The 18,328-nt window shown below is 45.5% G+C and overlaps 1 protein-coding gene across 2 annotated transcripts in view; it reads right to left on the bottom strand.

The window, feature by feature from the left end:
- Window positions 1-18,328, bottom strand: part of DENND2D (DENN domain containing 2D) — a 637,596-nt gene that overhangs the window by 263,583 nt on the left and 355,685 nt on the right. For both annotated transcript variants that reach the window (XR_015295991.1, XM_086923088.1), the window contains exon 7: window positions 6,012-6,160. Coding sequence is in view for 1 of the 2 variants with exons in the window: in XM_086923088.1 (XP_086779214.1) it covers window positions 6,012-6,160 (149 nt within the window). In the remaining variant the exon portion in view is untranslated. The remainder of the gene's footprint in view (window positions 1-6,011; window positions 6,161-18,328) is intronic.

Genomic DNA, 18,328 nt, shown 5'->3' with positions numbered 1-18,328 from the left:
TCCATCGCGGTTGACCTTAACTTTCGACTTTGACTCGGTGTCACATGACTAGATTGATGCGGTTGGCGCTGGCGTTTTGATCTTTTAGGTGATAGATTTCACTTAAAACTTTAAAAATTCATAACTCCAGTTGTACCGATTGGATTTTTGTTGTTTTGGTGTCAAACAATTTATTAAAATTTACAGTATTTTTCTTAATTCGTTTGGGATTTTTTCTAATGTTGTGTTTTCACTTTATTACTGTTTGTGTGCTGTATACATATTTTACACCTTGCCTCCAAGTTCAGCCTGGCTACTTTTTGTGCCAAGATACCCAGGGATACGTACAAGTTAATTTAGTGACTTTTTGTGGCTCACCCTCCAAGGGATTGTGGCTGCTGCTTGACCAGAGCCCACACCCAGTCAATCAATAACCCAATTTCTCACATTCCCCAATTTCCTTAAGGATACAAAGTCTAGCATCCAGTTTTCTGTATTTGGACGAATTAGCATTTGACAATCCCTGAACTGCCTCAACATTTCGACTCATACTCGAAATCTCGTGAGTCTCCTCAGGAAAAATACATGCCACTTGACACAACACCTCTGAGCTGTATTATTCACTTTGTTTATGGTGAACCACAAGAGGATGGAGTGTGCATGTTGTGGAGGTCATGCCGATACACTGGAGGAATCATGGACACTCAAATTTGACTTTTTGTTCACCCAATAGCTTGTGTCTAAGGACTTGTTGGGTTGGCCTGGTTATTGAACAACCTCATCACATGGAATTAATAATACAAACGTTGTTACACAAATGAAATGGGGAGATGCATGTGGAACAGTAAGCCACAATACATAACGAATGATTGGTACAATGAATCAATGGCTGATGAATTGAAATGAATGAAATGAAAATGATTTTTGTAAAGCGCACGTAGCTGCCCTGAGGCGTCCAAGCGCTGAGACTGAGAGTGCTATTTAGGAGAGGCATAAGGGCCGAGGGGACGCCCTACTTGTTGAACCGGAACGTTTTCAGTTGTTTACGAAAAGAAGTCAGGTCTGGATTGGACCTTAGGTGGAAGGGGAGAGCATTCCACAGCTTGGCCACATTAAAGGAGAATTAAATTCAAAATAACTAATAACCTAGAGGAAAAACTCAATCCACAGCTCTGAATATATAACATACACACTGAGAAACAAGTGAACCCCTCTCTGGTAGACCAAAGGATGATCTTTTACTTTCTTCCTGGAAGGAAGATAGACTGGCATAGTTTGAAAGTTGACATTAAGGGTTTACCATATGCATACAGACAATCCAAGAACAGAGTGAACATCAATATGTTGCATTTTAAAATAATGAAGCTCTAAGCAAAGTCTTGTAAGCTACCTGAAACATAGCACATTATTAAGATAATAAATGTGGGATCCAAGTATGATAGCTGACAGATATGGGCATCCGTGTGAGAAAGTTGTGTAAAGGGACCTTTACAGGAAGTCAAATGAGAGAGTGAAGTATTGGGGAAGATAGAAAATTGATTTCTTGACCCCACTATGACCTGGTATTCCTCTATGCAGGGCAGTTTAATAGGGCCTTGTGGGATTTGGCAACACCAGTCAAAATTGAATTCCCACAATCCAAATAGTAAAATAAAAGAGCATGAACCACAATTGTTAGCATAATACGCAGGGGGTTGGTTAGTAAAGAGAGGATTGAATTGGGTGCGGTCTCCAAGTCTTCAAAACTGTATTAGTGTCTATAACAAAAAAACTGTTATTTTTCTTAAGTGTGCAGCACCGGAAAAATGTGCACAATAGCAGCTACGAAATCCACTGTTGTATTGGGAGTGAGCTTTCTACATGCTTCAACATAAGGAATCTTCCATCTTTGGTGTACCAGTGGCTATTGATACACATGCATTCCCATGGACTCCAATTACAGATTCAGAAGCATCCATCACATGAGTGTCCACCGGTGCCCTTCACAGAGGACAAGGTAGATGGATAGTCTCCATCCTTCCCTACATGATTTTCACTACATGATTTCTTGAAGGCAGTATGGAGGAGAACAGTGCAATAATCTTGCCAAAAAATGCCATGCAGATCTTCAAGATGTTTGTAATAATTCCATGGACAGCTGGAGGCTATTATGAGGTTGAAGAGAACCAGTGACAGATATTGCTTTAATCTAGCATCTATAGGCAGTTATCATGCACATGGATGAAATCCCAACTGATGTGGACTTTAAATTCTCAACCTAGCCAGCTGTAACTTATTACATCTTTCCTAAATAGGGAAGGTCTGTGATAAAAATGTGTTAAAGGCAAGTACTGTGGTTCATTTTTTCACATTTTAGAAAATAGCCACTGAAAACAATACGTTCACACAGAAGGATGCAGGGGAAGTGGTCTTTAATCCTCGGGCGCAACATATGTGCTACAAAATCTATGCATGTATTTTGAAGCCCTGTTTATCGAATATGAGGCATCTAACACATCTAAAGCAACAATAAGGTGCCAGATGTTGGGGCTCTCCTGTTTTCTCCTTCCCTGAGGGCATATTTTTTTTTAAGTTAGAAATGATGATAGAGGCATGTGAGGCTAATCATGAAGCTTTTGACCTGGGCTTCTCAAAAACCTCTGATACGCTCAAGTTCACAGTAAAAATCAAGGTAGATTAAATACCCATAAAGTGTTAAATCTTATTATAGAGGTTATCATGACCAATGAAGGATTTTGTAGGTTTCAAAGACATAACTTTGGAAGTAAGCATTTTAACACTTTAGAATGATGAAAGACAGGCAAATTAATTACTGCGTGATCTTTTATATTAAATTATATTTTGGAGACACAGATGCCCATCACGCTACACTTTAAAGTGCAGCATGCTGAATTAGGAACTGCAATCACATGTATTGCGTTTTACTGTTTTATTATTGCTAGCTGGATTTTTTTTTGCTGCATAGCTTCTTTGCTCACATGATATGACCTCCATTGCACATTGTCACGATTCTTAAGATATCCAATGGACAACAATTTATGGCGCTAGATATTCTGCAAACCCAGTGAAACTATGTGTTAATTTTAAGTGCTTGGAAGCACGAGGGGAAAGATTGTCCATTAGGAACTGAAGGCAATTACTAAGCTTCACAGGATGTGAGGTTCCGTGACGATTTGAACCCGTGTTTTCAATATTGTCGGAAATACATCATATTGGTACCAGCGAACCGCAAATGATCCATTTAGCATATCCTGGTGTTTTCGCTACGCTACGAGCAAGAGTACTCCTGTTACAAACACATTTCCGATCTACCCATGGCATCCATCTTAGATCATGGCAGCCATTTTGTGTTTCTTGCCCTCACATACGCAATAACCTCTGATTTTTCCATTTCGATTAAGGACACGTAGGCTTGGCCGGCGATTCACCTTTCTAGTGACACGTGCACCTTGGAACAGAACACGCTGTAGCTGCATGACTCGACAAAGGCTGCCTCTTCTGCCCGAGGCCAGTCCTGCTATACTGGTTCTCGTGTCCGTTGGCCTGATCATGATTAGGCGGCCAAAGCTGGTAGCCTTGCCCATTTACAACCCACAAACATCCCTTATCCTACTTTCCTATCTTCCACACCTGGCTCCGTTCCTTTCTTTCTGAATCTTTATTAGGGGGAGGTAACGAAATTTACGATGAGGCGGTCCGGCTCTTGAATGCAATATTGACAAGGGATTGTGATGAACTAGTGGGAACCCCTCTTCGTAATGTTTGACATCAGATATTATCGACGATTCCTGTGCAACGCCAAATATTTATTGTTTAGGACACAAAGGTTTGGGAATGTACTAACATGTGAAGAATTTTCCTGAAGCCCAATTTTTAGTATATAAGGAGCAACCCTCTTTGTACAAATTGAACAGGCTCCTAGAATCTGCCCGTGTGTAGTTTCTGTGACTTCTGTGTCCCTGCAGTAATAAACCTTTGGTCTTTGACGCCACCATCGAGAAGCCCGTGTTTCTGTTTATTTGTGCACCAAGACAGGTGGAACTCCGGGGTCTTCGGGTGTTGTTCCCTGACACCTCTGGACGGAACCAAAAAGTCCAGAACTCCAGATGAAAATGATATTTTAAGGTATCTTCCATCAAAGACATGGTTTATTCCATGTATAACCCATATTTAATGTGCGTGTGCGTGTATATATATATTCCAACTGACAACGCTCCCACAATTGAAAATACCACACGCGATGTCAGACTTCACCATTTAATGCTGGACATGCTGCAACACAAACAGGTACGGTTTTTCAGCGCAGATTCTGCCTCTCGCCATACGCGTTTCTGGATTGCCCCCTGTTCACTGGCTAGGCTTTTGGTGACAAACACTGCTTTGCAAAACTTCCTGCACCTGCGATCGTTCTTATAGTCCCGCCCCCATGGGCGTGTGCATAAGTGCATTCCCTGCCCTATGTTGGCAGGATATGCCCAGACGTGGGTCCTTTGCTCACGTTGCCACTGGATTCAAGCTAGCCTGGCTGATGGCGGATAATTAGCCAGAAACCAGTCCCAGGATCCTTGTTTCCGGTCCAGGGAAGAAATGGCTTGGCAGTTCAGGCTGGACTGTTCCCATGAGGCACAGGGTCAGACTGATTTGCATATGGCCATGTCTGAACTGGGGTGGTGGAGTGAGCTAAAGAATGATGATGGATTAAACCCAGATCAGTTGAATGGGGGCGAGTGTTTGATTTGCTCAAGCGCTCCATCCATCATCCCCTTTGGTATCGCTTTGTTCGCCCTAAGTTGGCAGGGTATGCCCAGGCGTGGGTCCCTTGCTCACGTTGCCACTGGATTCAAGCTAGCCTGGCTGATGGCGGATGATTAGCCAGAAACCAGTCCCAGGATCCTTGTTTCCGGTCCAGGGAAGAAATGGCTTGGCAGTTCAGGCTGGACTGTTCCCATGAGGCACAGGGTCAGACTGATTTGCATATGGCCATGTCTGAACTGGGGTGGTGGAGGGAGCTAAAGAATGATGGATTAAACCTAGATCAGTTGACTTGGGGTGAGTGTTTGATTTGCTCAAGCGCTCCGTCTATCATCCCCTTTGGTATTGCGAAGACCAATTCTAGTCAGCTTGTGTGATCCTGGTTAACCCTTGGGGAGTGGCTGCCCTGTTCTGGGACTGTATGGGCTTTCCCTGTAACAAAAAAAGTCACCAGGATGCTAGGTAAATATGATCATGAGATCAGGCATTTTTATATTCCTGAAAGTTAGTCATATGTATATGGAACTAGCTACTAAGATGTCAGGGTGTTAGGAGGGCTCACAACTTTGCTCACCACAGAGGTGCGATTGCTATTGTGCAACTCACATTACATAGCACCAAATAATGTATTTTGGTGAAGAATAAATCAGGTTTGTCCAATTTGATTGACTCCGCATCCTTGCTGTGCTTCAGAAACAATAAGTTGCTTGGGGATGTTAGAGCATGGCATAGCAAATAGTTTGCTAGGTACTAAGGTTAGTCCCTTTGAGATTTGGCTGCACTGAACTGTACTGAGCAAAGTAAACATCCACTGAAGTTGGAGTGGTGCACCATTAGTAGCCGAAGTTTAAAAAAGAAAAAGGAAATAAAGAAATTGTAAGAACGGCTCAAGAAAATAGTGCAGTGGACTCAAGAGAAAACTCGGATGTAAGAGCAGGTCCTTGTTTGCTCCAGGCTTCAAAAACTGGTATTTCCGAGCATACATGTACAGTAGAGACCGGGGACACGTTGTTGCTTCCAATCTAGGCATATCTACCCATCAATGGTTTAATAAACAGTTAATAACTCCACTTCAAGGGTTCAGGGACCTCACTGGTTGGGAACAGATAAGAAGTAGGGGCAACTTCCAGTCTCTCATATACTTTCAAGTGACACAAAGTTCTGAAGAGGCAGGTGGTACAACCGTGATAATGTTGGGATTGAATTTGCCTATACAAATATGCTGGGGAGCCATTCACAACATTAACATGACAGAAATTAAGTAATATTTTCAAACATACCTGAGTTCTTCAGCAAGAAAAATAATCCGCCTTTCCAAAACAGCAGAAGCAAAAATACATAGGATGATTTCAGAAGAAACACGCTCAATGAGAATGCGAAAATCTACATGTTCCAACCTGGAGTCTAGTGGTCGAGTAAGTTTTATGAACTATGAAAAAAGAAACAAAAATGTTTTAATTCCTGACCACTTACCCATTCAATGTACTGTATATTTATGTTTCAGAGCAAAACAAAACCAATGTTATCAACAACCTACACAACAGCATTATTTACCATAGATGAAATGTAATGGGACATTTCAAGATATAACGTGAAGTTACCTTATTGAACTACTGGTGGACCCTCTTTTTTCCTAGTCTTCGGCCAACTAAAAAATGTTAGGGGTCTTGGTATAACCACTTGCTTTAAAAGCAAGATGAAACAAGTTACTTACCTGTACACTGTGGTTCTCTAGTATTGATATCTTTTATAGATTCACATGTTTGAATCTTCCCCATCATAGTTGGAGTCCAACAGTAATAAAAAACGCAGTGCTAAAGCATTAGCATTAAACTCCATTGAAAAAAACAATAGCAGTAAGTAGCAAATTCACATTGATTTAATGCACCCAAACTTCAGCCAATTAGAGCAGACACCCTAGAGTACTAATCCTTTGCAGGGCCACTATACCTCAGATTTCGAGCACAAGTGTAAATTGAGTAAAAGAGTTATACAATAGGTGATCCTTAACGTAGAGGAGGGAGGGTCACATGTGAACCTATAAAAGATATCAATACTGGAGAACCATACAAGTAAGTAACTTGCTTTTTCTCCAGTATTGTATCTTTTATAGATTCACATTCTTGAAACAGACTAGTTGGCAGTATCCCAAGAACAATGGTGGTGGGAAGGTTAACCATCCACCACGAGACTCCACCTTAAATACTATTAGTCAAACACAAGACATTGAAATTGTACGAAATCTGGAAAAATATTATGTAGTATAAACCATTCATAATAACTGCATGACAGAAGACTATCATTGACGATACCCAGCGAGCAATAGTAGCCCGCATTAAGGCTTGACCTTTTCCCGGAGCGGAGAAAGAAAAGTGCAATAGTTTTGACTTTCGGAAAGGTTTTATCCCTTCCAAGTAGAACTTTAAACAACACTTAATGGCAGAGAATTTAAGGTTCTTTCTGCAGGCGAAAACGGATTGTAAAAAAAGAAGTCAGAGTGACCTCCTCATTGAGGTGAAATGTCAAAGGTACCGTGGGGAGGAATGAAGGATTAGTATGAAAAATTACTTGGTCTTCTAAAAACTGTAGGAAAGGTTCTTTAATCGTGAATGCCTGATTCTCACTCATACGCCTGACAGAAATACCACCACTCATGAAAGAAACTTGAATTTGCATTTATGAGTAGGCTCTAATGGAGATCTCATGAGTTGTGATAAAACAGTCTTCAACTGCCAGAGCACTAGAGAAGGCATCATAGGAGGCTAATCTCTGAATAGACCCTTCCTAAACACTTTCATGAGCCTGTTGGACCACAAAGTTACTTGTCCAGAATGTCGCCTGTACCTTAATTGATGCATGCATGAGTCCTGATTGGGCAAGCTGTAGTAGGTAAGGCAGAATCTGTTCAGGTGTTGATGAAAAAGGATGGCAGGACTGAGAAGCACACCATGAGCAGAATATTTTCCATTTGCTGGGTAGTATTTGAGTGTTGAAGGAGCGCGACCTTGTTGAAGGATAGATTTGCATTTGTCAGAAATTGTTTGCGCCCAAATTCAGAGTGGTGAGCAGCCAGGCCGACAAGTTGCAAGTGCGAATTTGTGGGTGAACCACTTGGCCCTGGTTCATTGAGAGGAGATCCTCCATCAGCTGGAACTGAATGGGTGAGCACTCTGATAGGCGATGAAGCTTGGTGTACCTGTGCCCATGCAGGGGCAATTAAAATAAGGTGGCAGGGCTCTCTTTTTGTTTTCTGTAGTATCTTTGAAATGAGTGGAAACGGGGGGATAGTGGCGGGATGCGTAAGCGAAAGTCTCTGTGCATGATAAGTGGGAGGTGTTTCCTCAAGACCCTGGCTGGTGAAATCTGCTGGCGAAGAATTTGAATTCTTTGTTAAAGTATGTAGCAAAGAAATCTAGGTTAGGATACCCCCAAGACTGAAAAACCTTTTTCAATTGCCTCTGGCTGAGTTCCCACTCGAAACGTTGCATGTTTTCTCTGCTGAGGGAATCAGTTCACTCGTTCTGCACACCTGGGACGTGCTCCACCTTCAGTAAGATGTTGTTGGTTATCAGACACTCCCATATTTGCTGTGCTTGGGCTGACAGAATCTGAGATCTTGTCCATCACTGTTTTAGTAGATAGAACATGGTGGTGTTCTTGTCTTTCCTAACTAGAGTCAACAACCACGACAACCTTAGAAGGAAGGCTTGAAAACCAAGAAAGAGTGCCTTCAATTCCAAGAGATTTATGTGACATAATGCTTCTTGAATGGACCACTTCCCATGGACTTCTAGTTCCTGGAGATGGGCTCCCCATCCTTCCATGGATGCATCCGTGGTTATCACCACCTGGGGCTCCGCAGGCAGGAGAGATAGGCACTGAGAGAGGTTTTCTTTGACCATCCACTAGGAAGTTGCTGATTTCATCTCTGGGGTTATCGAAATTATGTCCTCAAAAGAATCTGGACATTGAGTCCACTGCTTATCGAGCTGTTCTTGAAGAGGTCTCATGAACAGGCGGTAACTGGGTATTAAAGGATGCAGGATGACATCATCCCCAGCATGGATTTTTATGTCCTTACAGAAATGCACCCTTTTGAGGAGAACAATTAAATGATTGCCTGCAAGCGGGAAAGGCCTTTGAGATCTTCATAGCGAAACACCAGTGATCTATAGGGAACAAGAGATAACTTTTCCTGGTTGAGTTTGAGACCTAGAGATCAGCAAAGTATAGACAGGTGTTAGAACCGGGATCCCTAGTTGGCTGAGGTAGGTACATTAGGCCAAGCAGGGACCCTCGTTTCCACGTCAGGGATAACCCCTGCTCACTCCCTTGGTAGCTTGGCACGAGCAGCCAGGCTTATCTTCAAGGCAAATGTGTAAAGTATTTGCAACCATGCTCCCAGTGACCCAATGTTGACACCACAAAAGGACTCCACACGAGTTTCATATAAAAACAAGTAGAAGTTTATATAAAACGTTATACGATGAGACCACACAATAAAAATCCAACAAAGGCGTATTTGTAATATACTTCCTGGCCAGTTATTAGGCCAGCCAGCTATTGTAAGTTCTGGCAGTTTTAATGGCCACTTCTAGGTGATCCTATGCAGTCTTAATGCAAGGCTATGCAGTTCGTAATGCTAGAATCAGGCACTTTACAATGTAAGAATAATGCAGTTCGTGATGCTAACAAATGCAGTGCGTAACACAACCATCCAGCAGTTCGTTATGCAGAAATAATGCAATGCGTAATGCAATAATCAGGTAGTTCGGGTCTGCAAACGAATGCAATGCGTAATAAAACCATCAGGCAGTTCGTTATGCAGAAATGATGCAATGTGTAATGCAACAATCAGGTAGTTAGTTCTACAAACGAATGCAATGTGTAATACAACAATCAGGCAGTTCGTTATGCAGAAAAAATGCAATGCGTAATGCAACAATCAGCTAGTTTGTTCTGAAAACTAATATTATTCGTAATACAACACTCCGGTAGTACGTAATGCAGAATTAATGCAATGTGTAAAGCAACAATTAGGTCGTTTGTTCTGCAAACTAATGCAATGCATTATACAACAAACAGGTAGTTCGTAATGCAGAATTAATGCAATGCGTAATGCACTCCGGCACCGATCACGGTGCTTCAGACGGTCTCTCCTGCGCCTCTGACTGACTAGCGGTCAGTTTCCGTTACCAAATACCCCCAACACAGATCTGGAGGGTGCGACCTTGCTCACCTCACTGCCTCTCACGACTTGGGCCTCCGATACGGCTTGACTGATTCCGGGCCTATGAGGATAACGAAGATCTCGGGCTGCAACAGGGCACACGCACACAGTGTCGCTGAGACTACCTTGAGCCTCTGGTGTGTACGGTCACAGGGCAATTCTTCCGAGGGTCTCAGGCTGCAAATAGCCCACACACACAGCGTCGCTGAGACTCACTTCAACTTCTGGTGCCCATGATCACAGGGCAATTCTTCATAGGTTCTCAGGCTGCAAAAAGCACACACCCACAGCATCGCTGAGACTCACTTGAACTTCTGGTGCCCACTATCACAGGGAAATTCTTCAGAGGGTCTCAGGCTGCAAAAAGCACACGCACACAGCGTTGCTGAGACTCGATTGGACTCCAGGTGCCCGCGATAGCAGGGCACGGCTTACGAAGGTATCAAGCTGCAAAAATCACACACACACAGATTCGCTGAGACATTTCTGGAAACTTTTATGTTCCTGAATTTCCACAACAGAGAGCCAGCTCACCTCAGGCCCTTGGGGTAAGTTACTTAACCCCTTCGCTGCTCATGACGAGCTCAGCTCGTCATGAGGCACGGTTGAGCTGTGCTTATGACTAGCTGAGTTCGTCATGAACAATGGGGTTCATCCAGGATCAGCACAGGAGGGGAAAAGCCATAGCAGCCAAGGTGTTAAGGACGCAGTACAGCAAAGTCCTTTCAAGCAGGGGGGCACAGCACACAGCAAAGTCCCTGTAGCCCCTTCCTCGGTTAAAACACACTGCAGGCCAGCCCCAGAACACACAGCAAGGGTCAGTCCTTTCCTCCAGTCTATTCAGCTGTTCCTTCCTTGGCAGAGGTTCCTCTTGGACACAAAGTAATTTCAGTCCTTTTCAGTCTTGAACAGTCCATCCAATTCCATTCCAATTACAAAGTCCAGGGGTTTCAGCTCTCATAGTTATACTCCTAATTGTCTTTGAAGTCTTTGTGTTCAGGGGGGCACTGACCCCTGTTAAAACCAGTTCTTGGTGCCTCCCTGCCAGTGACACCTCCTTCCTTTTATAGTGGGGGTCTGGATTCTCAATCACTCAGCAGGGGAGGAGCCATTGCTTTATGGCTGCAGCCCAGGCCTCTTCACCTCTAGGGTCTACTCCTCCCCCAACACTCCAGATGCAGGTCAGCCTGTTGCTGTCTCACCTCCTCCCCTGGGAGGAGGTGAGACAGCAACAGATCCCATCACTTTCAAATCCAGACAGTCAATCCACAACCAGGCAGAGGCACACAGAAATGTTAGAGCACAAAAGCCCAGCCACTTTTAAAAGAGTGGTTTCTAAACACACAATGCAAAAAACACCTTCATAAAAAGATGTGTTATTACATTGTGAGTTCAGGCATACTAAACCTCACCACTCCATTTTAAGCCTTTGGGAAGATAGGCTGGAAACAGTACACAGCCTTCCCCATTCTGTCCTATGGACAAGATGGCCTTTCAATAGTGAAAAACGAAATGGAGATTATTTCACAGTCAGGACATAGTACACACCTCAGTAATGTCCTACCTTTCACATACACTGCATCCCGCCCAGGGGGTACCTTGGGCCTACTATAGGGGTGTCTGATGTGCATAGAAAGGGACGGGTTAGGTCTGGCAAGTGGGTGCACTTGTCAGAACAACATGACAGTTAACCAAACTGTGCGCAGGCACTACAGTGGCAGGCCCGTGTTTCTCTCTTTAAGGCTACTTGTGTGGGTGGCACAATTAGTGCTGCCGGCCCACTAGTTTCATTTGCATTACTAGCCCTGGCACACATAGTGCACTTTACTAGGGACTTTACTAGTAAGGCAACCATACCAATCATGGACAACTAATTACCATTATACTTAACACAGGGAGCACTTGCACTTTGACACTGATCAGTAGTGGCAAAGTGCCCAAAGCATCTAAGTTGGCAGCACTATGTCAGAAAAAAGGTCTAGGGGGAAAGCAAAACGTTTATGGAACTTAAGCCAATAAGGGCCAAGCCCAACAGGTATTTGTGGACTACTTTGCCGACTGGAAGACCTTTGATTAAACAATCGTCCAGGTAGGGAAATACTAAGCATGGGTGAAATTTGCGAATTCGTGTTCCGCGAATTTCCCAGCGAAATCGCAAAAAAAATCAGCAAAATCGCAGATTTTTTTGTGATTTGCCCTAGAGTACTTTCTACTGGCTAATCCAGTAAGTGCTCCCTCATTGGGTAAATGTATAGTGCTTTTACTACACTGCAGCTGCGTAAAGGGCTAGAAGATGGGTCTCCAGTGACCATGTGTGCCTGTAACACAGGCACAGGCACACATGGTCACTGGAGACACATCTTCTGGCCCTTTACGCAGCTGCAGTGTAGTAAAAGCACTATGGGGCAGATTTACAAGCAGCTTGAGCATCTTTTGCGCCGCAGTTGCATCACTTTTGTGACCCAGCAGCAGCACAAAAGATGCGCCATGGTGCTGGGTATTAACAACGTGACGCATCTGAGAGATGCGTCATGTTGTAAAGCCCTGCGCCATCAGGAGGCGTTCCGGCGCGGGGGGGGCGTTCCTGCGCAGGAACGCCTCATAAAAGTGGCTGAGTGAAATCTACAAGATTTCACTCAGTCACTTTTAGGCCAATGCTGCGTCAAAACCCTGCGCCTGCTTGAAGCAGGCGCAAGGCTTGACGCAGCATTGGGGAGATAGGGCCCCCCCAGAGCATTGCTGGAGCTGCGTTGCGCTTGCGACTCAGCTCCAGCAATGCGCTGCTTTTACGGCACAGATACGTGACACATCTGTGCCGTTTTTGCCACATGGTGCGCCGCATTAGAATGTGGTGGACCATGGGTGGTGGAGCTGCGGCGCACAATAACTGGCGCATCCCTGGGGATGCACCAGTTATTGTAAATCTGCCCCTATACATTTAGCCAACGAGGGAGCACTTACTGATTAGACAGTAGAAAGTACTCCAGTTGAGTAGAGGTATTGCACAAAACGGTGGCATCTTCGTGGACAAACATGCATGGCGGGATTCATTCTGACCCCTGTTAGACTCGTTTTTTGTGCCCTTCTGCCCTCTGTTAGACTCGTTTTTCCCTTGTTTTTCTGCCCTTTGTTAGACTGCTTTTTGTGCCTTTCTGCCCTCTGCATCACCACATCACGCGCTACCCCAGCACCACCACATTATCACTCAGCACCACCACATTATCACTCAGCACCACCACATTATCACTCAGCACCACCACATTATCACTCAGCACCACCACATTATCACTCAGCACCACCACATTATCACTCAGCACCACCACATTATCACTCAGCACCACCACATTATCACTCAGCACCACCACATTATCACTCAGCACCACCACATTATCACTCAGCACACCACAGCTTCACTCAGCACACCACAGCTTCACTCAGCACACCACAGCTTCACTCAGCACACCACAGCTTCACTCAGCACACCACAGCTTCACTCAGCACACCACAGCTTCACTCAGCGCCACCACAGCTTCACTCAGCGCCACCACAGCTTCACTCAGCACACCACAGCTTCACTCAGCGCCACCACAGCTTCACTCAGCGCCACCACAGCTTCACTCGGCGCCACCACAGCTTCACTCGGCGCCACCACAGCTTCACTCAGCGCCACCACAGCTTCACTCAGCGCCACCACAGCTTCACTCAGCGCCACCACAGCTTCACTCAGCACACCACAGCTTCACTCAGCGCCACCACAGCTTCACTCAGCGCCACCACAGCTTCACTCAGCGCCACCACAGCTTCACTCAGCGCCACCACAGCATCACTCAGCGCCACCACAGCATCACTCAGCGCCACCACAGCATCACTCAGCGCCACCACAGCATCACTCAGCGCCACCACAGCATCACTCAGCGCCACCACAGCATCACTCAGCGCCACCACAGCATCACTCAGCGCCACCACAGCATCACTCAGCACACCACAGCTTCACTCAGCACACCACAGCTTCACTCAGCACACCACAGCTTCACTCAGCACACCACAGCTTCACTCAGCACACCACAGCACCACCACAGCACCACTCAGCGCCACCACAGCACCACTCAGCACCACCACAGCACCACTCAGCACCACCACAGCATCACTCAGCACCACCACAGCATCACTCAGCACCACCACAGCACCACCACAGCACCACTCAGCACCACCACATCACCACTCAGCACCACCACAGCACGACTCAGCACCACCACATCACCACTCAGCACCACCACAGCACGACTCAGCACCACCACAGCACGATTCAGCACCACCACAGCATCACTCAGCACCACTCAGCACCACCACAGCATCACTCAGCACCACCACAGCATCACTCAGCACCACCACAGCATCACTCAGCACCACTCCGCATCACTCCGCATCACTCAGCACCACTCCGCATCACTCAGCACCACTCAGCACCACTCAGCACCACCCCAGCATCACTCAGCACCATCCCAGTATCATCGGACCACCACAGCACCACTCAGCATCACCACAGCACCACTCAGCATCACCACAGCACCACTCAGCATCACCACAGCACCACTCAGCATCACCACAGCACCACTCAGCATCACCACAGCACCACTCAGCGCCACCATTCAAAAACAACTGGTTCAAATATGTTCTCTCAATGTTTCAAGCTTTATTACAAATGTCACAAAAAGATGTTAATATTGCACTTCTGTTCTTGGATTTTCGTCACAATAAAATACACTGAACATAATCTTCACAAAAGTTATTTACAAAAGTTTAAGCTATTGCTATTATAAATTAAAATCACTTTTATTTAAGTATTAATTTTTTTTAAAATGTAAAAGCCGTTGTAATTTGTAATATCAATACATCTAAGTCACGTAAATACAAAACATGTTGCATTACAAATGCTATAGGTGTCACATTTGCGAAAGTTATAACTATTGGCATTGTAAATGACAAAGCTATTAATTTAGCTATTTTCAAAACCAACACATAAATTAAAAAAATTGTCATTTACAAGACCAATAGCTCAAACTTTCCTAATGCGAGACCTATTGCATTGCAAATGCTTGTTTTTATATCTATCAGTTATTCCTGTTGAGGTTTAATTTTCGTGACAGGTGCCTCATTGCCTACTTGTAACTATTCTCTGCTTCAAGGGTCAGAGAATAGTTGCAAGTAGGCAACGAGGCGCCAGGAAGCACTTACAGGCTTACAGCAGCAGGTGCCCAAGTTGTAGTTAATTTATTTGTAACCCTTTTGGAAAAGGTTAAAAAATTTAGCTTCAACTTTTGCACCTGCTGCTGTAACCCTGTAAGTGCTTGGCTGAAAATTTGTCCCGCTGATTCGCGGATTTTACCGCGATTTCGCGAGATTCGCGGATCGCGAAATCACGGAAAATCCGCAAATTCCACAAGCAGAACGAATTTTCAGCCCATGCTTAGGAAATACCTAGTGATCGGACCGTAATAGAAACACCACCACGGCCACGTGTACTTGGTAAATTCTCTGGGGGCTTATTTTTGCCCAAAGGGTAGCATTTTGAATTGATAAATGCACCCTGCCACCTCGAACTTTAGAAACATTCTGTGCTTTGGATGTATTGGTACATCAAAATATGCTTCCAGTGTATCCCGGGAAGAGAGAGAGTATCCTGTGTCTATTAGTTGCAGAATCTCCTGAAGAGATAACATCCTGAAAGATTGTTTTTTGGGTGAACTTGTTCAATAATCTGTGATCCATTACTTGTCTCCACTTTTATTAATTCTTTTTGATCAGAAAGAAATGGGAATAGAAATCTCAGTTGAATTGATTGTTTTCTCCAAAAAAGCAATATAGGAAGCGCTGCACAATCAGATTTCTCTTTTGAGAATTGGAAGATGACGATAGGATGTCTTCTGTGGAGGAAACTTTGGCCGGTTCATTTTTATTTTATGTTTGCCTTGTTTCTTAATTTAGAGCAGGAGCGGGCAGCGGAGGCGCATCAGGCGGTCAATCGGAGCAGCGGTTGTGTTCGGTGGGACCCCTTCGGTTGCAGGGTACTAGTACAGGATGGCGCTGCACGGAGGCGGCAAAGTACACTTTGTATTCATGGGTGTTATGTGTTTAATATGTGTCAGCAGATAGGTGTTTGGTCGGTAGTTTGCTAGATGAATAATAGTTTTGGCCATCAGTGCCTACGAATGGACTGGATATTTATTAATATACTTATATGAAAACTCGATATCCTCCACCACTGTCTCGATTTCTGTGGCAAAACCGGGGCACGGACCACAAAGTAAAGTGTGCCTAATTAACGCGTGAGAGAAACTTGCACTCCATCCTCACCCCAGCTGTCGCGTTTACCGTACCTGCTTTCTGTGCTGCTTGTGACAGTGCCTTTGTGTGTTCTTTGGGTTAGGGAAGCATATTGTGCTTGCTCATAAAGGACCTTTCACCGTCTCAGGTGCTGTGGAACTGCAGAGTTTAAAGTTATATATCCCCGAGTTTATATGACAGATAAGAGTATGTGAAAAGGTCGCATAACAGCAGTGTCTGGAGAATGTGGTGAATTAAAGAGCCACGGAGAGGTTTGTGCCCCCATACGTGAGGCTCAGCCCCTCCCGCTTTTATGTAATTTTCTTTTTGCCCCAACCTTATTGTGCTGCAGGAACCAACTAAAAGATTGGCGGAAGCTTTCTTGAACAAGGACGCCTGCTGCAATTTCGGTAAAAGGTTGGGGCCCCTAGCTAGGGTGAATTGCGCAAGGGATAGATTTTGGGTCAGTCTTGCCAAGAGCAATTGCGCAGGAGGCAGGTTTAGGTGTCTCTTGAGGACTAGTACAGGGGAGAAGCGATGGCCCCTAAGGCTAAGCAGGGTGAGCGGCCCTCCTGCATGGAGGCGTTGATGGATAAGATGTTGCAGGTAATGGCGGAGATGAAGCAGGGCTTGGCAGAATTGCGAGCGAAGACACAGGGGCTGGAGGAGATGGCAGGGAGCAGGCCCATGCGCCTGATAGTACCCCCCCAATCCTTACTCACTGCCATTGCCAAAGAAGAATAGAGCAAGGAGGGGGAAGGTTTCAAAGGAGGGCCCATCTGCTTCTAGGGAGGAGATCTCATCTTTACCAGCTCCGCTGGTTCCTCAGTCACAGGTCCCATATGTACTCAGCCCCAAAATGTGACCAGCGAGCCGACCGTGCAGGTTCAGGGGATCCTACAGTCGCAGGTATCGCAGGGTGTGGCCATCTTGGGGGTTATCCCAGAGCAACCACAAGTGGACAATTTGGCAGCGCTCCTCCCTTGGTTGGAGAAAGTGGGGAACTGGTCGCCCATGGGGGCATCCGGGGGTGAAGGGGATGCCAAGTAGAGGGCCAGAAGGATAATTGAGGAACTTAGCAAGGCTAAGCCGAAAGACGGGCCGGCAGTACCGGCAGGAGGGCCTCCACCAGTGAAAGCAGCCACGGAGAAGACTGCCGCTGTTCCCGTGCCAACACCGTCACCGGCAAGTGCGGGACAATCCAAGCCAAGGGAGGTAACAACAGCAGGTAAGGACAATCCTCTGCCACCCCTGGGTATGGGGTAAGTTAGATCCTCCAGGGATCGGTTGGGGAGGCATTTGTCCCAGGAGACAAAAGAAAAGATTTGGAAAGGGGAGTACGTTAATATATTCTTCCTGTTAATAGACGATGCAGAGCGGGAGGAGGCCAAGAAAAACAAGGAATGACTATTGCCCAGGGAATGGGCCAGTGTTGTCCTGAAGTACAGGGTGGAGGACAATTTGGCGAACTGGGGGAAAGGTTTCACTACTTACACAGCAATCATGTGTGAGCATTTCCCGGAACTGGGAGCTAATTTGGCATGCTACCACAATAGGATAACATGCAAGCACAACACATATGGGGGTCAAGGATGGAACAGTTACGATAAAGAATTCAGAAGGGCGAAAGAAGCAGATACCTCAATATGCTGGAACCAGGAAGAAATGATCATTCACTTGAGGCACCTGGGGTAGGTCCCCATCAACAGGGACATTACTCAGGACACATTCCGGGGTCAGCCCTTTCTGGCAGGCCCCTCAGGGCAGCAGACACCTCAGGGCAGCATCCAGAGGGTAGAGGAAAGAAAGGGGCCTGTTGGGATTTCAACAAGCGTGTATGCAACAGGCCTCCAGGAACATGAAGATTCGGGCATGTCTGCACGATTTATGGTAACTCCTGCCACCCTGAGATCCGATGCCTCAAGAGACAAAAAGACAAAGGGGGAAAGAAGCAAGATTGAAAGCGCTACCGTTTAGAAGGCAGGTTCCCCCGTAGTCATCAGCGCCATTTTCCCCAGGCTCAAATATCGCTGCCCACAAGCC

The sequence above is a fragment of the Lissotriton vulgaris genome, chromosome 5 (genome assembly GCF_964263255.1).
Source record: "Lissotriton vulgaris chromosome 5, aLisVul1.2, whole genome shotgun sequence".
Taxonomy (NCBI): domain Eukaryota; kingdom Metazoa; phylum Chordata; class Amphibia; order Caudata; family Salamandridae; genus Lissotriton; species Lissotriton vulgaris.
The sequence above is the reverse complement of the archived record's forward strand: the minus strand, read 5'-3'. Positions and strand labels throughout refer to the sequence as shown.